Here is a 15,820-nt window from a genome sequence, read left to right as displayed (position 1 = left end):
GTGCTCTGTGAACACAAATTAGTTTGCATAAATCAGTTAAATGACGAAAAATTAGGTGTCTATTTACTTGTGACCATTCAGTGTATGTATCTATCTACATATGTGACCGAAATAATAATCATTATGTGGCGCCGTCTATTCAATCGCACCACAAACAAAGATACATAAATTATTTCACACTTTGGATATTCAAGATTCAGACAGAAAAATAAGCACGGTATGCAACAACCCTTTCTTTATCACAGAACACAATTTTAAATAAAAGTTCTCTCCAAACAACAAGAACACGACTTTCTCTAGGACTGTACTTGAGGGTTTTACTATATTTTTATTAATGTAATTTGTAAATATAGTATTATAAATATAGTTTTCCGGTAAGTCAGTGATAAGTTTACGGACTTACAGCGCTACAATCTAGGGTTCGATTTCTTTGCTTTGTCCCATCGAGAGACTTGTAGCTTTTTGTAAAAATAAACAAACAGTTAAAGTTTTCTTTTTTTAATGTCGAAAATAAATTATTATATACTTTTCATTCATTGAAATATGTTTAAAGCTGGATTTCCTTATGAAGCAGCGATATAGTTAAGCTAATACGCATGTATTAAAACTTCGCGTATTGGTGTCGCCACGCCATTCATGCTGTTCTATGTGGTTTCCTTTAATATTTCACGAAGAAAGATAATGCATATAGAATCTGTAGAGAGGATTCCAGTAACTTTAGAACAATAGAATGAATATAAAATTATTATTAGTATTATTTTGTATCTATATTGTATCTACAAGTACAATAAACACAGAATTTCTCGTTGATTTGTTTTTTTTTTTTTTTTTTTACTTTATTAAAAAGAAACATACAACCGTTCACTAATGTCCCCAGAAGGGACATTGTTAAGTCTACGGCCTTATAACACTAAAATCGCGGACTCGGTTCCCCGTGGTGGACACTCAGATAGCCCAATGTGGCTTTTCTCTAAAACAAACAAACCATTCATTTATTCTCATAGTTTAATAATTAGTGTCCTTTCACCCTATTATATAAATCAAGATTTATTTATTAAGGTTTGTTCTTATTCAGAGTTACTGGTGAGGGGTGGAATTCCCCGAAGCTGACATGTGGTGAATCGAATGTCAGTCTGGAACTTACATTTTATTGTCGTGGAAAGAAGGACTGAACAAAACGTCATTATCAGAGTTATTATTCGAGTAGCACATCTTTGAAACACATAGAAAACATTGACATTTTTTGACACTGAGTTCACGTCAATGGAGTCAACGGAAACAAAACTGTACACTTTCTTTTCAGGCACATTGCACTACTATATTAAGAGTAAAAAACACACAAAACTAACGTGTTTTTTTGGCACAGTGAGAGGTAAAATAGTTATTATTACTTACAGGCGACTAACTTCGGTAACATAGTTGCCATCATTAGGGCTAATATCTACAGTGTTAGCTTAGAATATATTCGGCTACAAACCGTTAATGGGTGAGTTCATTTCCTAACGTTGTTTTTGAAAATGAACTCATCCATTAACGGTTTGTAACTGAATATATTATAAGCTAACACTGAAGATTTTAGCCCTGATGATGATGCATGTGTTAACAAAACTAGTCGGCCTGCAAATCCACCGTTCGATATGCTAACCATTAGCCTACGTTCACCCCTTGACCTTTCTAAAATAATTCGTGTGGATTATTTATATGTTTATTTATATGTTTGAATATTTTGATTTTTCAAAATAATATTTTCTAAAAAAAAGAAATGTTCTAAAAAGAAAACGCCGAAATTTGCTTATCGTTCACCACAACGTCAAATCCATAGTTTTCAGTGTTCAAACTAGTTTAAAAAACAACAAAAAACGCCTCAGTAAGTATGTCATGTCATACCAAATATCTAAGCAATACAACATGAGAAGTGAATGGAATATAGAGTCGAAGGTCAAGAAATGTATTTGAACATAGTGAAGTAAAAAGGATACAGTACTGAGAACATGACATACAATGTAAATTTAAGAAGTGTTTTTACATACATGTCTTTCTTTTATTATTGTTAAACGTTCTACAATGAATGAAAATATTTTGTTTTTTCATCTGGGGAGACGTTTGGGTCGGTCACAAAAATCATTCTGACTAACCACTTTATTATTGCATTTGTTCTTGTTGTTTATTATTTCATGTTTATGTCTTTGACATAAACAAAAGAATAATTATTATTATGAAGAGTTTAACAATAACTAAATATCTGATTAATATTAAACAGAATTATAAGTATAATTTCCTACCCCCTATGGCACAGCGGTATGTCTGCGGACTTACAGCGCTAGAAACAGGATTTCGATACCCGTGGTGGGCAGAGAAGAGATAGCCCATTGTGTAGCTTTGTGCTTAACTTCAAACAAAAGTTTCCTAGATTTTCAAGAATGTATTTGTTTGTTTTTTGAATTTTGCGCAAAGCTTGTTGAATGCTGTCAGCGCTAGCTGGTCCTAGTTATAAAGTGATAGACTAGAGGTAGTTAGTCAATACCACCCACCGCCACTCTTAGCTACTGGTAACTAAAGAATAGTAGGATCGACTATCACATTATATCGCCCCCACAGCTGAAAGGGCTCTGAGTTTTTTGTTTTTTTTCAAGTACAAACTTTTAGCTCATAGCTCCGTCATCTCCGGACCGACATGAGATCTAATTATAGTTTTGGACTCAGGAAGTCAAATCCTTTCGCTTGATGTGTTTGATCACGCCTAACGTCTCATAGATTACTTTACTCTAATCATGCCTAAAAAAATTTCAATTTGAGAGTAGGCTGGTAGATATCCAAGATAGTAGATGGTAATAAAATCGAATCGGGTATACGCGCGCCCAACGCTTGGTATAGCTAATAAAAAGATAAAAAAGTCTCATAGATTAATTCCCTCTAATTCTGCCTAAAATAATTTCAAGTGCCACGGCTTTTGAGGATTCCCCTCTTGTTTATTATTTTGTGAAATGACCCCTTGTTCTTTATTAACACTGAATGTCTTGTCATTGAGAAAGTTTTCTTCAGGTAAATGATCGAGGGAATCCACTGGTGGATCCATTCCTGGTGATACTCTGCAAATGGTTCCAACAGTTACTTTGGGCTTTTCAGCAGGTTGACTTGCCACTGATGAAATCTTCCCTAAAGTTGACCAGTTGGTCATTCACTCGCCGATGTACGTCCAAAGACGATCACATGGGTGAATTTTGGCTTGAATCATTTGTCTTTCTGGATTTTACTTTGTTGTACTTTAGGCTAGATGTCTTCATTATCTTGTACTTCCATCTTTGTTGCCACTGAAAATCCAGTCCCCGGTGGTGTAGTTGTCGTATGGTGCAAAGGTATTTCCTGACCATACACTTTGAAACTGTTCAAAGCTAGTCTAACGTCACAGCTGTATTTCCACATGAAAGTCTATTCCCAAAATTATTCTCTTCCTCTATGTCAGTTAATAGCCAAATATTATGTCCTGTTGAGAAGCTCTCTACCAAGAAGATGACTTCTAACTTTTCTTGGAACGTTATGTTCATTTGCTGTTTACATCAATCCGTCCCCTTGCTTCACCTCATGAGGCAATTTCTCACCAATGACTACCACATCGTTTTGAATGATGGAAGCTGTAAAACCAATGTCAGTCAACATGTTACAAGGCTGAATTTAATGAACATGCTAACTCGTCAACTAGAGTATTTATAACATTCATTATTGATCTCAACTGGGGCAGATGGAGTATTCTAATCCTCAGGATACCACCTCTTTGGTTGATTATCAACGGTTGATTCATCATAGTCTTGGATATAACCTCCATGTTTTCAACACTCATAGCAGTTTCCTTTTCTCGTCATCTTTTGAAAGGAGATATATTTCCTAAAAGTTTTTTCTGCAGTTCTTGCCAATACGCCCTCTTAAGTCGCAGTTGAAACTCCCCCTGTCTTCTGATTTACTACCCGCATTCTGAGGAAATATCTATCTAATTGATTTTTTTCTGTAGTTTCTGGCAGCATGCTCATTAAATTTACAATTGAAACACATTCTTTCCGTGGTTTACTTATATACTGATTTGACAGTTGTCTAATTAATCGTTTCGTTTAATTTCTTCTAGACCTTCATCAGAGGGAGCTGATGTTTGTAGACCATTTGATCTTGTAATATCATAATTCCTAAAAAGTGAATTTATTTAATTATATACAACTTTAATTGGTTTAAGTTACATTCCTGACGAAACAACTTCCCTTAAGAGCGTCTATTTTGTTTTAGCCTAATGCGTATTTCTTCTTGCACTATGACTTATATGGATTGGCCTCTTGCCAAAGATTCCATCATTTGATGTGGAACACCTGGATAAAATAATTGGTCAAGTCTTTCCTTATATTTCACAAGTTCAGCTAAGGTAATTTTTCCTTTAGAAACTTCCTTCTACTGTAACACCCCAAGTCTGTTTGATAAGGTAGCCACTAACGAGTGGTATTTGTTACGGATCTCTGTTGGGAGGTTGATTAATGTTGTTTGTCCTTTTAAATGTGCAACAAAATGAATTGTTTGCTTTTCATCAACCCATCTCTTTCCTTGCGAAATTATTTCAAATTGCGTCTGGTATGCCTCCCGCAATATCTTTCCATCTGTATCTTTTGATTTCTCAGTTGGGCAAGATCGTTGAACTGGCCTACTAAGTTCCATAAAACTTGTAGCTGGAATAGTTCTGGAGAGTCCTTCATTCACAGGCAACAGAAACAATAGAAAGAGGTATAGACCAAACGTGTTCTCCTATTCCATTAGTCATAGTTTTAGGTTGAAGTTTTTGAAAATCGCAGAGAGAGGAGTAACTGCATTTTCCAGTTCAATTTGTAACTGTTTCATCTTGATGTTGATGTTTTTTTTTGTAAATTTCTTATGGCTTCTTCGATCTTGATGTTATAATCTTTCTGTACATCTCCTACGACTTTTAAACTTGAGTAAGTACAGTTTCTATCTTGTCTTACATCAAAGTGATCTGTATCCAAACTTCTTCTATAAATCTTATGTATTGTTCTTGTAATTCAATTCTTATTATGCTCCTATCTCATTTTTCATGATCTTCTTTTACTATTCGTCTCCTACTTCCGGTTTTCACCTCTTTCTTCTTAATCGTTTTCACACTATTTTAGCCTTTTCAGCAAACTTTCAATCTCGCTTTGACCATGTGGAATTATCTTGAAGTTGGTTCTGGTTTTATCTTAATTTTACCTAAGTAATCTCATTTCTGTCACTAATGTTATAATGGCATCTGTTATTGGGCGCACATTACGTGACATTAAGAATCTCCCTCTAGCCAAAAACAAGTCAAACGTATAAATGAAAAATAACATAGTCTTGTTTTTTTTTCTCTAAAAAAAATACTATAAAAAATGAAAGCATTAAATGGAATCATAATCTGCCTGAATTTCTCATATGTAGTGGTCAGACATGACGAAATGTCCTTTTACGTTCATCGTATTTGCATATTCAAAAGCTTTTTTTTGTTCGCAATAGCGTACTCTCTGGCAAAATGTAAATGACCAGAAACAGGTCTCAAAAAGTTAATTTTTATATGTATTTCAATTAGAAACTACTTTAATACTGAGCCTAATATTGATTTTTAGTCACTGATCTTGCCAGTCTTCCTTTACAATTTCGATGATGAAAGAAAAAAATTACATTAGCGAATGTATAGTTTTAAAAGCTTTTGGAATCATTTTTAAAGATATTTGCTCGAATAGAGATCACAAGGAGTTGTAATATGTAATAAGAGATAATGCTGGAAATATAGCGTATAGAATTTATGAACACAAAACATGGAAAAATCTAGATCAATGATAGTTAGAAACGCTTTTTTTTATAAATTATAGGAAACTGTGGTAGCAAAAGTGTGGTGCAAGTACTTAGAACAGGTGCAGAGTTAGAACACCTATTTTAGAGCTTCTACAAAGCAGTAGTAGCAAAAATGTGGTGTGAAAATTTAAAACGGTGATAAGAACATGTCATATATATATGATGGAAACAGTGGTAGCAAAAATATGGCGCGAAAATGTAGATTGTTGTAGGAACAAGTTCTATAGATTGTAGAAAACCAGAGGTAGCAAAACTTTAGAACAATGGTAGGAATAGGTTTTATATGTTTAGGTGTAGCATCAACCCAAATACTTTGTCTATATTTCGGCATCTTTAGTTGAAATTACTCAGAGAATTAGTGGGCTTATAACGCTTAACATCGGGTTTCGATACTTACTATGGGCAAAACCTAGATAACTCATTATGTAGCTTTGTTTTTACAACAAAAATGAAATCGGTGGACTACTATTACGTCGTGGCTAATTCAGGAAGTTGTATAAGGTAAGCAATGTCGTTAAATAATGTTTTATTTTTATCCTGTTATTGGTTAATCTCAGGTATACGATTCCTTTAAAAAGATTCAAGAAATACTAACTGATTCAAAATATTGTAAAGTACTTTTTTCACTATTCAACAAACTGCACAAACCTAACAAGTATTTCATCATGAAATAATTTGTAATTATTTAATCTCAAGTTTGGAAACTCTTTCGAGAATGCTCCCTTTCTAATGGCTGAGCGTTAAGTGTGAGGCTTCACACCACTAAAATCAAGGTTTTAATACTGATGATAGTCACCGCATAGATAGCCCATTATGTAGCTTTGTGCTTCACAACAAACAAACAAAAACTTTCTAGAGCTCGTTATGAGATAGGGGTCTAGACGTGACTGATTAGAAAAACTTATACCGATTCTAATAAGTAAATTGCATGTTTAAAAGCCGTGTTGTTGAGAAACAACGCTGTAGTACGAATGTAATATTGTGAAGAGAACAAAAATAGTATGGCGTTAAGGTTAAAACTGGAAAGAACATATTATTATTATCCAACAATTTTTTAAAAAAGCACAAGTACTCATGTTTCATATAAAAGTGACAATTTTTGTAACATTTAAACAAAGTATGCTAAAAATGCTGTTATAAGTTAGTCCACTAATGATTTTAGGCTGATGTGACGCGCTGCAGTCAACATCCGATTCACCACCGATTGCAGTTTGATAGACTGGAATGAGTTAGATTGTCATATTCTGTAACAGTGAATCTCACAAAAACTGACTCTTATATAGACGAGTTGATACCATTTGTGAGCCCATAGTTTTCAATTTTGATGTCTAATACTTCCTTTATTTCTTTTCGGTTGCGACTACCTCTTTGCCAACTTCTTGTTTACACAATTCCGTGTTTTCTGGCAATTGGTGTAAATGTAATGTTCTTATTGTTTTATCAATACATTTCTTCTAACGACACCATGTCGGATGTAACATTTTTATTCCTGTTTGGTCCTCTTAGTTTTGGCCAGCCGTTCTTTGAATCTGCAACAGTGGTTTGATCAATCCTTACAGAATAATAATCTATTTTTAGTTCCTAAATACATAAACTTTTCCGAACTTAGTTTTTGTACAAATTTTATTGAATAACAAAGTATAATTTCTTTTGACGAAACATAAACAAATTAAAAATCCGGGTGGTTGTTTTTAGAGCAAAGCCACATTGAGCTATCCGCTGTGTCCACCGTGGAGAATCGAACCCCGGATTCCCCGAATTTTAGCTTTGTAAGTTTGTAAACTTACCGCTGTCACACCAGAAGACGGGGAAAAGTTACGCTAATTTATGGACAGAAACTTTTAACTAAAAATCTGAGAAGTTGGATATTACTTTATTAATACCGTTGAATATTTTTACGTTACAAGCTTCTTCAAATGTTCGTTACAGAACTGATGATAATACAATCACTCGTTTAAAATAAATTACTTTTAGAAGAATTTGCAAGTTTTTCGCTACTAAAATTTGGTTGATTTCACCGAAGGAACTTAGTTATAAACCGTTTGGATGTGTATTGCGGTTTGCATACAGTAAGCACTGAAAATAAAAGATGCTGACCTTGAAGAAACATGCCCACCTCCAACCCACCCAGTTTTCTCAGTAGCTGAATAATTCGTGACAAGTTAAAGCATGTCAGCACTTGTGGTTAAAACAATAATAATATTATAAACAAGTAATAAATATATTGAGTGCGTAGGCAGCACATGAGTCTTTTGTTTGTGTTACCTATTCAATCACAAATGTTGTATAATATTTTTGAGTTGGTTAGAATAAAGCTTTGTAACGGACGTTATATCTGGGGAAGCTTTTTGTTTGTACACGACAGGTGTTCGAGGGGATTTGCCCTTTGGGCAGTCAGAGATAAACTATCTTTCTTCATCCAATCCTCTTATATGCAACATCTTTCATTGAATGGTGTGTTAAAATATATGGATACTTAACCATTGTTTTATATACAATAAAAAATGGATATTTACATCAGGTCGAATTTTTCTGCGAGATTTAAACAACTACAATACATGCAAACAAACCTCCATCAGGGTTAACACGCAAATATAGCACAGAGATGATACAATATCTATACTTGTAAAAGTGTAAAAAAAAATGTTTGTTTGTCCGCGAAGTACTCCGTGGTTATTGGACCAATATCAACCAAACTTGGTAGAATGATGCATTGGATCAAGGGGCACGTCACAGAATGGTTACTTTTCGGTCTTATCTACCCTGGGGCACGTCTACAGCAAAATATGTTTATTTAGCTAATGACTCCTCAATCTCTGACCAATTTATATTCTTAAAATGTTTTATTTTGAGTTTTTCTTGGAAAAAGTTTAGTTCTTTCATTAAAAATGTCAAACATTCACATTGTTGCCAGGAAAAATGGTAACCAAAGCACGAGGTCAGACCTTCAAAGTGTCAGGGCTACATCTGAAAACCCCTTGCTTTTCACATTATTAATTCTGTGTTGGGTGTTCAAGAGTAGCATCACCAAGAAACCTCTTTATTTTGAACCAGGAAGGAGGAAGAACTTTTAATGTGGTCTATCAAGAAGCACTCAGAGTTACAACAAACACTGAGGCTGTAGAGAGGGATTAGTAAAAGTAATAAAGTCAAGCAAAGTAATTGTGACACAATTTATGTAAAGTGGAATAAAGTAGGTGTGAAATAAATTAGTTGTAAAGTAAATTATGTGTGAAATAGATTATCCATACAAATACAAATTCTTGATTTAATTTATTAGTTCAAGCCCTTTATTCAATTCTTATGCTCTCAGCTTGTACTATACATAAACGTGTGTGTCATTCATTTTGAAAAATATGATTACATGAAAGATTTTCATTCTCTCTTTCTTAGATGTTAATGGTAGCGTTTAAAAGGATGTTAATAGGTAGTCCCAATATTAATTTAATACATTGTCCTGCAAAGTTATTAAGGAAACGTGTCATAGTCAAAAATCATTTGAAACTGGCTTAATTGTCCTGCTGTTAAAGCGTAAGCGATTCAAAAAGAGCCTTTGCTGAAAGAAAAACTCGAATTTTGTGTTAATTAAACTTGAAATTAACAGGTAATAAGAAAGACTTGCTTTTCTTAAAGAACTATATGGATCCGCTTAAATATGACCACAACGTGAAAAGGTCAATGTAATTTCGAAGTTTATGGATAGCTCAGGTGTTTTACTGAACAATTTATAACTAATTTAAAACAATATTATTTAATACTTTCAGAATTTGTAGCACATACTGGAGGGATGTACAAGTTTTGATAATATAGTTAGAGAAAAAAGGCATTTACACTCCAGATAATTATAAGATAACTTTTATTTTAACCGATGTTTTGCCATTACGGCTTCTTAAGGGATAATACATCATTTTTTGTAGTACAATTTAATAGACTTACGATGATTCTACGGTGTAATATATGTGTGTGAAGATTTCTATATTGTTTTAATAGGACAACAAATTGGTATTCATAGTATAAGTTCGCTTTTGTTTTGTTTCATTGTACATCAAGTCTAAAAAAAAAAACAAGTGAAATCACATTGGGGGATCGATTTTGTTGTCTTCCACAAAATTGTTGTTAAACCAGTATGTTTAACCTTTTGTGCTTGATTTAAAAAGGAGTCTCTCACATGCAAAAATAAAGTTGTGAACTTACCAATGGCAGTGGTCAAAGCTAAAAGAAAAGTCAAGACAAAGGTAAACGACTTCAGTCTGCCTTCCATCATTACAGATAATAATCGTAAATTTAAACAAACTTTAACACTATAGTTTTTCGAACGTCCTTAGGCACGTGTTGCTTGACTTGAATTTACCACGGACATTGTGATTTGAGCGGAGAGGAATGAAGAGGTTGCCAGTTTTTTGTTTACCTCTCACCTAAGGAAACAAACGGTTGCTAGGTGCACTGATCTACACTCACAGTATACTGAAGAAAGCCTAGTTGAAAACGGGTCGATCGCCATGGTAACCTTGCAAAAAGACACTGTTTACGAACTTATATATATATATATATATTTATTGATGTACATTCGCTTGGAAACCAAATGTTCATGACGTTAGTTCTATACCAAGGTTAATTATAGTGTATTGAGAAATGGGCCATCCCAGCCATAGTTACCACAGACCAATTATGTAAATATTGTGCTCTTAAAAGTTATGTTTTCCTGCTTTATATAATATATTATTTTTGTGGAATATATTCTGCAATCTGTCAAATATTAGTATAAGCCGTCAAATTTACTGCTGAGCCACCAGGGAACAACATTAATGCATTAAATTATGTTAGTCTTATCATTAATTATTTAACTGTATGTCGATTACACAGTTAAATATTAATTCATAATCCATTTGTTTTTTGTTGTTGATTCTGAAATACTTGTCAATTTTATCAACCTCTTGTTTTTTTCCTGAACATGTCGTAACATGACGTATGCCTAATAATTAAATTTATGTTTCCGTCCTAGACTGTTGCAATATTTTTTAAATTAGTCTGTGTCAGAGCAAAGCCCCATTGAGCTGTCTGCCGTGCCCACCTCTGGAATCGAACCCCAGATTTTAGCGTTGTAAATCCATAAACTTACTACTGTCCCACTGGCGGACTTTTTTTAAACATTTCGTTTAAATGCTAATAGTTATATGTGTATATCAATAATTAGATATCTAATACGAAGAGTATCAATCAACTGGACGCGTAAACACGTGTCTTGTTCAGACAAAAAAAACTGACCAGACTGAAAAATGAAAGACGGAAATCGTAGGCCCGAAAAATAAAAAAGTAGCAAATATATAACGAAGACGTCCTTTGTATATTAGCAGCTCTTTAATTTCTTTAGAAATTTTGTCTGTGAATGCTAATCTATACATTTACTATGTTTATGCGTATGCTGAGAATACTCTGTATTCGCGCTTATTCCTTACCCGGCGCTGCTCTAATGAAAATGGCTTTAACTGACTTAGTTTTCATTTACATAGTAATTTATTGATCTACTGTAAAGCTCCTTTGTACATAATATTTTTTGTTTTGCTGTCAGGAGCAAAGAAGAAGAGATTTTTTGAAGCTCTCTCTCTTTCTTCTTTACCCCCCAGTGGCACAGCTGTATGTCTGCGGACTTACAACGCTAGAAACCTGGTTTCGATACCCGTGGTGGGCAGAGCACAGATAGCCCGTTGTATAGCTTTGTGCATAACTACAAACAAACAAATTCTCTTCTTCTGTTTCCCTGTCCCTTCTCTCACTTTTAGCTTTTGCTGTATTTTTAGATAGGCTTAACCTTCGTTTTGGTGGAATCGTGAAGCATCAGGCAAAGTTTTGATTAAATCAACCATATTAATCGTGATTTTTTTTTTTTAAAATCTAAATTATCTCTTTACCTAACTAAATATTTTGATTAAAATCAATAAAAATAACAATGTGCAAAAAAAAATTGCTAAAGCTATTTTAATCAATGTTACATTGCTCCTGCTTGTTGCTTGTGCCTTGTATAAGATTTGAAGTCTGCAATACAAACTTCTCTGCCTTTTGGTGTCCTGATTTCTGCTGTGTCGTCAAGTGTCGTTTGCAACGTATTCTGACTTTATTATAGTTCCATTTATAATGAATAATTGATTTATTCTCTTCTCGTTGCAACATAACGTAAATAAAAATGTGCTGATACCAAACGTTTTTGTAAAGTCATCGTATAGCTAATTTTTTCGAGTACATGTAAAAGATATGGCTGAAGCAAGCCTATTTAGTTGAGGGAGTGTGCGCGCATGTTCGAAAGAAAGCACCAGCCTTTTTCAGTTAAGGAGTTAGAAAGTAGGCATGTATGTGTAGAAGAAAGAGCACAAATGAAGGCTTCACGAAGTTTTTAAATTGTCTTAACATATAATTTACCATGGATAGGATGATTAGGAGAAGTCCTCACACAGAGAAGAAATGTAAATAATAGCCCTCTTGATTACACATTACCAAAAAATCCGTCCGTTTCAATTTGAGACCAAATTGAAAAGGCCAGACTTTTTTGGTCGTCCTGTTTGCCAAAAATTGCTATATTGGTCACTTTGGCTTAAAGTTGCGCCATCTGATGCCTCGAGCACATAGCCCATGCTACTTCTCGCACAAAGTTGTATCTGTACCCCGAGTTTGAAATTTGTAGCTTTAAAGGTGTGCATAAGGAACAGATCCACTGAGACAGAGAGAGAGCGTTATTCCCGCTTATATATATATATATTGCAAATTTCAATATGATGAATCTAGCCTTTTATAAAACTAACATAAAATACCATTCTCTACAATGTGGTTCAAATCTATGGTAAACTATGGTAACTCAATTACACAGCCCGATATGCTACCATCGAGTCGCGCTCGGCCAAGATCAAACAAAAGTAAACTCAGAGTTAGCGGTAGGTGGTGTTGACTAATTGAATTCCTTTTGGCTTATTAGTTCAAAATTAGAGACACTGAGCGCAAATAACTCAATGAGTAGCTTTTCGCGAAAATTCTAAATAAACATTCTGTCTCCCCCACAATGATGTATTATACAAATATTACTCTCATAAAATTAGCACAAGTAAGCAGCATGTTGGAAAAAAAAATTATATAAACATAGTTACTTACTATAATGTACGTCCGTTTAGACGTAAGGTATATGAATTTAGCTTGAAAGTTAATATATGTTTATTTTAGATCTATAACACTAAGAATTAGCATAACAGAGCCAGTGTTTGACTACGATGTCCCAAAATAAACTACAAAAGAAGACCTATTATACATTAGGAGGTGAGGTTGGTATAGTTAACTTTATTTTTGTACAAAACCATTGTATTCATCATTGTTCATCCATTCGAATTACACCCGTTAGACATACAAGCAACCAGTTAATAAGTTAGTTTCTTACGGCTTGTTTGCAAATATATTAATGTGGTCTGAATATCTCGAAATATAATGTAAGTAAATTTGTGCCCTAAGTCAAATTATAAGCTTTTGAATTATACCTCTGGTAGCAAATTAGGCAGATTAACAGGTGCGTTGACATATTATGTATACATTAAGTATATTAATATGAATTTAATGTTAATTTTCGTTTGTTTTGTTATGCAACATTAATGCTCATTTGCGATATACTATTCTATATGTAAACCGATAAGATATTTTATGGTATCCAAAAAAGCTCAGGAACTTATGTGTATGTAGTGTAATTGCCTCTCTTTTGTTGAGGGAGGGGGACAAAATAAAAGTAAATTTTCACATTCAACAACATTCATTCGATTGCTAAACTTACAGATTTAATTTTAAGAAAACATTTACCACTTGACCAAAAAACAGCGAATTATTCAATGCAATACTTGTAGTTTTATAACATCATTGTCCATGAAAGTTTTTTATTTTTGTTGTTCTTTAACGCACGTTAGTTTTCGATTAGAAATTTATTACTTGACGGAGCAATGAAATAGAAGTTCTCCATTTTAAGATTTCATTTTTATTCAAGATTATCTTAGTGTTAGCTACGAAATAATTATATCAACATTTTTAACAGAAAAGCTGCTAAAATTCTATAATAACAATTAATAATAATTAGTCTTAATAAAGAATATAGGCAAACCCAAAATAAAAACTCTGTGACTATTCCGGCAGCCTTATGTCATTTGTTGGGTATCATTGCTGTTTTCGCCTTGAACCCCAAAACACCTTACGTGTTTGGATCTACTTAGCTAATTACTAAACACCGAAGCAGAACTGTCGTATGTAGAGCTTCATGTACCATGCCTATCACATTTGGCAGATGTAATTATTACTATTTTAGAAAATTAATGCTATATATTAAATCTAACTGACATTATAAATAACTAAAATATATATTGAATTGATTTAACGTAGTACTGTAAATTACATAAACGCAAATAAACTCACGCCTCATTTAGCATGTGACAACTTAGGGCTAGATTTACACAGAACAATAACACAGCGCATTTGTACATGACCTCTTGTGCAACTGGTTTTCTTTGTCTTAATCTACAAACGTATAGAGAATTTTCATTTAACGTCACTCATTCGTGTAACTACTGTTTATTCGCTAACAGCAAGTATTCTGCATACCGCATAAATTGAAAAATAATATAACCAGGGACTGACATTATATATACTAGCAGAAGATACCCGTTAAAGAAGCAAAAATTATATAAAGGACAATGTTTGGTAATGTTCCCTTTCCTTCATTCTTTTGTTATAAAATTCACCATAACCTCATTAGATGCCAATCGCATATCCTGCATTAGGGAAAGTGATAATTGACTCATTTAACTGACTAAGTACTTGCGTCTTTAAATTCAAAGCCCCATTTCAGGGTCTTTTTTATCCCCTTCATAGACAAAAATTCTAAAAAAAAACCAGCCTTGTATACCTCGGGCAGTTTTCAGTTAACTTACCAAAAATGACGGTAATCCAGCTAGCCAGTCTGGGTATTGGATTCTAACACACACATAATGGATCACCTGCATATATGATGGCTTGATATAAGAAACTTTCTGGAAAATCGTAATGCTTGCAAAAGAAAGGCCGACTAGTGTAATCATTCCCAGACCTCTATAGTTTTCATTTTTTCATGTACTTTTATATCTACCTCTCAGGAAATAGGGGCTTCTGACCCACCAAAATAATTATTTAGAGGGGCCTACAAATGTTTTGACACTTGATATTTGTGCATAAGTGAGAAATGAAGCGTACTAATAGTAAACATTGTCAGATTTGAACTTTAAAGTTAGGGTAAAATTGAAATTTCGATGAAATGTACCTAAATGTTTGTCCCAAAAACCTTGGTATACGTACTCTCATATTCCAGCGTCACTGCCTCCCTATATAAAAACTGGGTACTAGTTTTTGTTTTCTTACTAGTAACTGTATGTTTGGAAAGGGCCTAGTTTTTTGGCTCTTTTCAAAATTATTTGTGTTTTTTAGCAAAATACCTTTTACTACTAGCTGTATTATTCGTGCTATTCATTGTTAGAATGTCACGGGTCCTAGTATGGTTATACGTACTCGAAGAATTTCACTGTTTCTATGTGCAAATAAATAAACACGTATGTGTTATATACAATTAACGGTAAGCTTAAACGTAGTACATAGTGAAATGTTAAGTAATGGAGGTTACTCAACTGGGATAGAATGAAAAATCTCTTTTGGGGACGTTCCATTTAATACAACCAGCAATAAAATATTTATATGTGACCAAATTTTTATAAGCATCCAATGAGTCACCAGAATACTGGCATGGACTATGAAATGAATAATTGTAAGGAGTAATGTTTGTGGTAAAAGTACGTGAGAGATATCCCACCAAGTTTTACTTGAGTAATTTACCTAATTCTTAAATATTTCATTTAAACTTTATACCAGATGAGATCAAGACACACGGTTGTGTGTCGTGCGGCGAAAACAACCT

General features: G+C 33.7%; 1 protein-coding gene across 1 annotated transcript in view; it reads right to left on the bottom strand.

The window, feature by feature from the left end:
* The window catches only part of LOC111087586, a gene marked incomplete at its 3' end in the record, with an annotated part of 37,839 nt that extends 27,688 nt beyond the window's left edge, over positions 1 to 10,151 (bottom strand). Inside the window, exon 1 of the mRNA XM_022394728.1 lies at positions 10,057 to 10,151. Within this exon, the coding sequence (XP_022250436.1) occupies positions 10,057 to 10,126 (70 nt within the window). The remainder of the gene's footprint in view (positions 1 to 10,056) is intronic.
* Positions 10,152 to 15,820: the final 5,669 nt, after the last annotated feature.

Source organism: Limulus polyphemus, unplaced genomic scaffold (genome assembly GCF_000517525.1).
Source record: "Limulus polyphemus unplaced genomic scaffold, Limulus_polyphemus-2.1.2 Scaffold2338, whole genome shotgun sequence".
NCBI classification, from domain to species: domain Eukaryota; kingdom Metazoa; phylum Arthropoda; class Merostomata; order Xiphosura; family Limulidae; genus Limulus; species Limulus polyphemus.
The sequence above is the reverse complement of the archived record's forward strand: the minus strand, read 5'-3'. Positions and strand labels throughout refer to the sequence as shown.